The sequence below is a fragment of the Suricata suricatta genome, chromosome 3 (genome assembly GCF_006229205.1).
Source record: "Suricata suricatta isolate VVHF042 chromosome 3, meerkat_22Aug2017_6uvM2_HiC, whole genome shotgun sequence".
Taxonomy (NCBI): Eukaryota; Metazoa; Chordata; class Mammalia; order Carnivora; family Herpestidae; genus Suricata; species Suricata suricatta.
In genome coordinates, this window is record NC_043702.1 from 173,662,558 (window position 1) to 173,670,432 (window position 7,875).

General features: G+C 62.4%; 1 protein-coding gene across 1 annotated transcript in view; it reads left to right on the top strand.

Annotated features, from left to right (window-relative positions):
- The first annotated feature begins 1,438 nt into the window (after positions 1–1,438).
- The window catches only part of INSRR (insulin receptor related receptor), an 11,714-nt gene continuing 5,277 nt past the window's right edge, over positions 1,439–7,875 (top strand). The window contains 11 exon segments of the mRNA XM_029935944.1: positions 1,439–1,487; positions 1,490–1,557; positions 1,560–2,142; positions 3,350–3,653; positions 3,747–3,889; positions 4,094–4,238; positions 4,873–5,087; positions 5,338–5,464; positions 6,784–7,022; positions 7,418–7,585; positions 7,673–7,868. Coding sequence (XP_029791804.1) covers positions 1,439–1,487; positions 1,490–1,557; positions 1,560–2,142; positions 3,350–3,653; positions 3,747–3,889; positions 4,094–4,238; positions 4,873–5,087; positions 5,338–5,464; positions 6,784–7,022; positions 7,418–7,585; positions 7,673–7,868 — 2,237 coding nt within the window.

Genomic DNA, 7,875 nt, shown 5'->3' on the forward strand with positions numbered 1-7,875 from the left:
TGACAAGCTGAGGAATTCAGACTCGAATCTTCCACCCGGAAGGTGTCCTCCAGAGCAAACGAGAGCGCTTGGACCAGGCGCCCAGTCTGCTTAGGGGACCGGTCTCAGGTGCCTTGGGGAGAGAAAGGAAAGTGGGCAAAGTGGGTCTAAAGAAGCCAGACACACCTGGGTCCCCAGGGGAGGAGCAGATCTGGGAACCAGATGTCCTTCAATTCACACCACGGCCCCGAGTACCCGGTGGACGCAGCCCTGACCCGAGCTGGATGGATGCAGTGCCAGCCAACAAGGGCCCCGCCCTCAGGAGACCCGTCCTAGGGGGTGACACAGACGCAGACCGCAGCTATGGGGTGAGGCCCCCGTGTTCCGGTGGGCGCTAGAGTGAGTGCTGGCCAGCCTGCAGGGGAAGAGAGAACTCGGGTCAGAGGATCGGGGAGGGGCGGCGGGCTGCACCCGAGCTTCGCAGGACAAGAGCCGAGCGTGTGGCCAGGCCCAGGGGCCGTTCTGAGGCGTGGAGACATTAGCGAGGACCGTGTATCAGCCCCCATGATGTCAGGCGAGGCATTTTCATTCGAAAGCTCAGCAGGGGGGACCACGGCGTCCCTTGGAGAGTACACCAACGCAGGGACCAGACATCTAGCTCCCCTAGGCCTGGGAGGGAAGTGGGAGGTATGAGCCTCAGCCTCCCACTCATAGAACCCGTTCATTCATTCATCACGTATTTACTGAGTCCCGATTGGGTGCCAGGCACTGTACTAGACATCAAGGACACAGCGATGAATCACACAGAGATCCCGGAGCTTGCCGTCAACAAAATAAGTAACCCAGACATTAGCCAACGTTAAGATTTAAGGAGAAAAGTTAGGCAAGAAGGGGGGTAGGAAGTGTTTAAAGGGATGGTTGGAGAAGTCCTCAGTGAGGAGGTGACATCTGAGCAGAGACTTAAAGAAGGCGAAGGACCATGTAGAGGGAACAGTGTTCCAACCAGAGGGAACAGAATGTGCCAAGACCTCAGAGCAGAAGCTTGGCTGGCTGGTTTGAGGCACAGCAAAGAGGTGGGTGCGGCTGAGGAAGGGGCACAGGGGACGCAGCCACAGAGGCCACAGAGGCTGAGGACTTGAGCTTCTAGTCAGTGAAACGCGGCCAGAAGGGGCCTGTGAGCCGTAGAGGAATGTCATCCAACTTGTGTTTTGAGATGATCCCTTTGGCTATAGAGTGAAGAGACCAGGAGGGCAGAGGTGGGGGGGGGGTGGCATCTGGGAGAAGGGCACATTGCCAGCAGCATGTGCTGTAATTTAAAGGTGGAGCCCACAGGCTCGGGGCGGTGAGGGGAGTGGAGGGAAGGGGTTGTCACCGTGACCGCAGGCATGAAGCAGGCTGAGGAGGGGAGGGCTCACTCTGGCCCATGTGGACCCACCGGGTGGGCGTCCTCCAAGCCGCCATGAGGCCCAGGGAGGAGCCCACCCCGCGGCCAGAGCGCAGCCCTGCTCCCATGCGTGTCCCGCCCCCAGGGGACACCCCTCTTCCGGCGCTGCCCGGGCAGGGAGCTCAGCGCGCGCTGTGCTGACGGCCGCCTGCCCCCTGCGCCCACAGTGTGCCCCAGCCTGGACATCCGCTCGGAGGTGGCGGAGCTGCGCCGGCTGGAGAACTGCAGCGTGGTGGAGGGCCATCTGCAGATCCTGCTCATGTTCACGGCCACGGGCGAGGACTTCCGCGGCCTCAGCTTCCCGCGCCTCACGCAGGTCACGGACTACCTGCTCCTGTTCCGGGTCTACGGGCTGGAGAGCCTGCGGGACCTCTTCCCCAACCTGGCCGTGGTGCGCGGGGCCCGCCTCTTCCTGGGCTACGCGCTGGTCATCTACGAGATGCCGCACCTGCGGGACGTGGGGCTGCCAGCGCTGGGCGCCGTGCTGCGGGGGGCCGTGCGCGTCGAGAAGAACCAGGAGCTCTGCCACCTGTCCACCATTGACTGGGGCCTGCTGCAGCCGGCGCCCGGCGCCAACCATATCGTGGGCAACAAGCTGGGCGAGGAGTGTGCCGACGTGTGCCCCGGCGTGCTGGGTGCCAGCGGCGAGCCCTGTGCCAGGACCACCTTCGGCGGGCACACCGACTACAGATGCTGGACCTCCAGCCACTGCCAGAGAGGTGGGCGCTGGCCCAGAACACGACGGGGAGGGGCACACAGGGAGGGCGGGGGCTGGCGGCCCCGGGTGGCCGCAGGACCGTGTGCGTCCTCACTCTGCCACCCCCGGGCCCCTTAACTCTCACCAGTCCTGTGAGCCAGACAGTCCTTGCTATTCCTCGTTTGGGAGGAAACTGAGGCTCAGAACAGTGAGTTGACCGAGCAGCTTTCGTGAGCTGCTCTCTAAGCTTTAGGCAGTGCCGGAGCCAGGCCGGATTTCTCTGTCCCGACACAAGTGGCTGCAGCACTGGCGGCACATGGCCGTGCTGGCAGGTCCTGGACAGAAGTCAGGTGCACAGAGAGAAAACCGAAGGAGGGAAGGGAGTGGAGCCAAAGGGGCAGTGAAATAAGGAGGGATGGTGGAGGGGAGAAAGCAGAAGTTACAGGGGAGAAAAGGAGGGCCTTCCAGAGGCTTGGAGCAGATCTGGGGTCCCCAGCCACGAGGAGGTCAGCTCCCTCACCCCAAAGCGTCTGCTGTGGAGCAGAAGTGTAACCAGACCCCTGCTGTATCCGCCGGGCCCCACCTCCCGATGCCTCTGTGTTGGCTGTAAACACTGCCGGTGCACGGCCGCTCCGTGTACGGTGTCAACACGCCCTGGCTGACCCCCACCGCCCGCCCCATGCCCCCGGACAGCCAGCTGCCACCACGCGCACTTCACAGGCCTTGGGCCCCTAGCCCCAAACCCGCCCACTGCTGCTTGGGGCCACCTCCTGCCCAGGGCGGAGAGCTGGGGAGGGAGGACGTGGGGGCAGGGCATGGGCGACATGGCCAGGGGTGGCCGCACCTGGCACACACTCCCAGGCCCCCTGGCCCTGAGGCCTCGGTGCCCGGGAGGAGCAGGCAGGGCCCCCTGGCACCATGCCCAGTGACGATGTGAGCACCAGGCCCAGACAGGAAAGCAAGCAGGGGAGAAGCAGCCGTGGTGGACAAGGTCACTGCTCTGCCCTGAGTTCTGACATCCCTGACCAGGTGCCGCGGGAGGTGGGAGCCACAGAGAGGGGCTGTGGTCCTTGTCCTCAGGAACCCATCTGAGGAAAAGAGAGCCAGAAACCCCGGGCCGTGGGAATCGGAGGAATCTGGGTGCAGACTAAGAGTGTTGGACCAGAGGGAGGGGGTGACACCAGAACCCAGGGGTGGGGGTGAGACCGAACACGGCCCTCTTCCTGCAGTGTGTCCCTGTCCACATGGGCTGGCCTGCACAGCTGGGGGCGAGTGCTGCCACCCCGAATGCCTGGGGGGCTGCAGCCGGCCAGAAGACCCTCGCGCCTGCGTCGCCTGTCGCCACCTCTATTTCCAGGGTGCCTGCCACCGGGCCTGCCCTCCAGGCACCTACCAGCACGAGTCCTGGCGCTGCGTCACGGCGGAGCGCTGTGCCAGCCTGCGCTCTGTGCCCGGCCGCGCCTCCACCTTCGGCATCCACCAGGGCAGCTGTCTGGCCCAGTGCCCTCCGGGCTTCACCCGTAATGGTAGCAGGTGAGCGTGGGGGTGAGGGGGGCACTCCTGCATCAGCGGGGAGGTCCACGCTGGTCCAGGGCTCATTCCGCACCCTCCACTTGCCCCTGCTAGCATATTCTGCCGCAAGTGTGAGGGGCTGTGCCCCAAAGAGTGCAAGGTGGGCACCAAGACCATCGACTCCGTCCAGGCCGCACAGGACCTGGTGGGCTGCACCCACGTGGAGGGGAGTCTCATCGTCAATCTTCGCCAGGGCTGTTAGTACCTGCCCCAGGGCCGCACCTCTCCTCCCGGCCACGCCCCCTTACAGGGACCCAACTAAAGCACCACTGTCCTTCACCCTGGGTCCCGGTCCTGAGGCACCCTCCTTGCGCACCCACTCAGCAAAGCACCCCGCCCCCCTACCCGCCCGGACCGCCACCTCCCCTGCGCCGCTCCAGCCCCGGCTTCCCTATTTGCAGACAACCTAGAGCTGGGCCTACAGCACAGCCTGGGGCTCATAGAGACCATCACCGGCTTCCTCAAAATCAAGCACTCCTTCGCCCTTGTGTCCCTGGGCTTTTTCAAGAACCTCAAGCTAATCCGGGGAGACGCCATGGTGGATGGGTAAGTGGTCAGAAACAGCCTCTGACCCGACCCCCCATCACACCTCCTTGTCCCTAACACTCCCAAAACAGAGCGAAGAGCGTGGGCTCCAGGACCAGCTCTGTTTCATACTATCTGTGTGCCACCGGGTAGGTTACTTCACTCCTCTGGTCCTCAATTTTCTAATCTGTGAAATGGGGTTAAAGAACACTACTTATTTCTTGGGGCTGTTTGAATATTACTTAGGTCATGTATGAAGCACTTCCAGCACAGCCTAGAACACAGTACACACTATAGAACTTACAGTGACGCCAAACTCTACCTAGATTGCCTGTCATTGTTATCTGATGCTCTCGGCTGACAGCAAGGCTGCCTGGGTTTGAAACCATCCCTACCACCTGCCAGGCAAGGCCCACGTGTCACGTAGCCAGGATTTGTCAAAATACAGAGAATGCTTTAAAGTACCACCCAGCCAAGTGGTTTTTCATGTCTCCCTAGAACAGCCATGGACCCGCAGGGGTACCCACACTCCAGCCCCAGGCTGAGTGCCCCTCCTCCCCGCACAGACAACCCCTCCAGGAGGAACCCGCAAGGCACCCCCCTTCCCACCCTTGCCCCTACCTCTCGTGCTGAGCAACGTCCCTGCCTCCCGCAGGAACTACACTCTGTACGTGCTGGACAACCAGAACCTCCAGCAGCTGGGGCCCTGGGCGGCTGCGGGGCTCACCATTCCCGTGGGCAAGATTTACTTCGCCTTCAACCCGCGCCTCTGCTTGGAGCACATCTACCGACTGGAGGAGGTGACCGGCACGCGGGGACGCCAAAACAAGGCCGAGATCAACCCCCGCACCAACGGAGACCGCGCCGCCTGTGAGGCCCGACACCCCAACCCCAGGGAGACGGGACCCTCGGAAAGCGCGGGCGCGCGCACGCTGAAACACCCCAGACACGCACCCCGGGCGGAAGGGGGCGCTTGACCGGGACGCTTAGATACGTTGGCTTGGAGGCCGCGTTGGCGGGGGTGGGATGACGCGGGGTCGGGGTGGGGGCTCGGAAGCAGGTGGCTCAGGCAGAGAGGAACGCGGTCGAGAGCTGGTGTTGGCCCCCCCGCCCCGCCCAGGCCAGACCCGCACCCTGCGCTTCGTGTCCAATGTGACGCAGGCCGACAGCATCCTGCTGCGCTGGGAGCGCTACGAGCCGCTGGAGGCTCGGGACCTGCTCAGCTTCATCGTGTATTACAAGGAGTCGTGAGTGCCGGGGGCGGGGCCGTGGCGAGGGGCGGGGCCGCTCTGGGGGCGGGGCCAGACCCCGCCCCAGACAATCATTCACAAAAGCGGTCAGGTAAGAGCAGAGCGCTGCGGGCGCAGTAGCCGGGACCCCCAAGTCGCACTCGCTTGCAGGGCCCACGTCTGGCTCTCCCTTCACTTTATCCATCCCTCCGTGCCTCAGTTTCACCTCACCAGTGAACTGGAGAGAACAGTCAGGACTTCCGAGAGACCAGGACCCAGCCCCGCTGGGAAGTCTTAGATAATTAAACTTCAATTCTCTATGCTAATGTTCTGTGCTGACCACATGCTCCTGCCCCAGCAGCGGTTTGGGGAGTATCCATTAATTTGGCCAGTTTTATGCATAGCTTTGCCAGCATTTCATTAAAGCCGGAGGAAGGGAGGGAGCAGGGACAGCCAAGGACAGGTGGCTCTTTTCTTCCGAGAGAGTGCACTGACCAGCGCAGGAGGGACAGTGGTTAGACCACAGGAAGGATTTCTCCAAAAGCATGTAGGAAACAAAACTGAAATTCTTGGCAGAGGGAGGTGGGTCTGGGAGGGCAGGCTGGGGGGTGGCAATGACGAGTACTCCCCGCCTATGGAACACAGAAGATGGGAACCACCTGGCTTGGAAGTGGCTCCTGGAAACTAAAATCGAGAGGTCTTACCTTCCCACAGGCACAGGGCCTGGCCTGGGAGGAAGGAGGTCAATGGCAGGTGCCCTGTTCAAATGGCCAAGGCTCTCCTAGGCCTCAGTGGAAAGTAAAGGTCTCTAGCATGGGAAGCTGGAGACTGTTAAATACCGATTCCTGGTCCCTACTCCCACAGATCCTGATTCACTTAGTCCTGGGTAGGGCCCAGGAATCTGGATTTCTAACAAGCTCCCCGGTAATGCTGAATCTCCTGGTCCGTGGACCACACTTTGAGGGGCACTAATGTGGGCTGCAATGTACACGGCACCCCCTGCCTGGCTTGTGCAGTTCACAATCTACACAACTGTACCCAGCTGCCTCTGGGCTCAAAAGGTAGAGACTCTTCGAAGTCCTTCCGGAAGCTCCCCTACCATCACCGCCCTGCAGCGTGGCTGTGGCTGTGCTCGCTCAGAGATGGGCTGTGGGTCCTGGCCCGATTCCAGCTCTGAGCAGACCCACTCAGTGAGTGCCCCCCAAAGAGCAGGGCACCTTCATGCCTACCGGAAGGAGAAGGACCAGGACAGTCTTCAAGGGGTTCAGAGAGGAGGAGGTGCTAAACACTGGGGTCGGGCTGAGCCGCCTCTCAGTTCCAGGGGGCGGGATGTTCAGCCCATTCCAGAATGCCACGGAGCACATAGGTCCAGATGCCTGTGGGACCCAGAGCTGGAACCTGCTGGATGTGGAGCTGCCCCTAAGCCGTGCCCAGGAGCCGGGGGTGACTCTAGCGCCCCTCAAGCCCTGGACTCAGTACGCAGTGTTCGTGCGGGCCATCACCCTGACCACAGCCGAAGACAGCCCCCACCAGGGAGCCCAGAGCCCCATCATCTACCTCCGAACCCTGCCTGCGGGTAGGCTGAAGAGTTGGAAGTGGGTGGGAGCTAGGTGCCTGAGTCCCAAGGAAAAGGAGGAACGCAGGCACCAGACACGGAGAAGCTGGGCCACGGGACACCTGGCCCCTGGAGACGTGGAAGCCAGATGTTAGAGTCCTGGAAAGAACAGGGGACATCCGCCTGGGTCCTAGGGAGCTTGTGGGTGGGAGAGAGTGCAGGGGGAACACTTGAGCCAGCTCAAGGGCCTTTGAGGGACCGGGGAAGACCAGGATTCTGAGTTCCAGAGAGTTTGAGGGTCACCGATTCCTTGGGAGAAAGAGAGGGGGCTTGGATCCCAGAAAAGGGCCCCTTACCAGGCAGTATTTGAAAGGGGAATCCGCAGCCCCTCAGCTGTACCCTACTTACGTCCCCAGCGCCCACGGTGCCCCAGGATGTCATCTCCACGTCCAATTCCTCGTCCCACCTGCTGGTGCGCTGGAAGCCCCCGACTCAGCGCAACGGGAACATCACCTACTACCTGGTGCTGTGGCAGCGTCTGGCGGAGGACGGCGACCTCTACCTGAACGACTACTGCCACCGCGGTGCGCAGGGCAGAGGCGCGGGCCGGAGGGGTGGGGGCGCGGGCCGCGGCGCCATGGGTCTAACCGCTTTTCCCTGCGTCGCGCCAGGCTTGCGGCTGCCGACCAGCAACAGCGACCCGCGCTTCGACCGCGAGGACGCGGAACTCGAAGCCGAGACGGAGCCCGGCTGCTGCCCTTGCCAGCACCCACCTCCCGGGCAGGTCCTGCCGCCGCTGGAGGCGCAAGAGGCCTCGTTCCAGAAGAAGTTCGAAAACTTTCTGCACAACGCCATCACCATTCCCAAGTGCGGC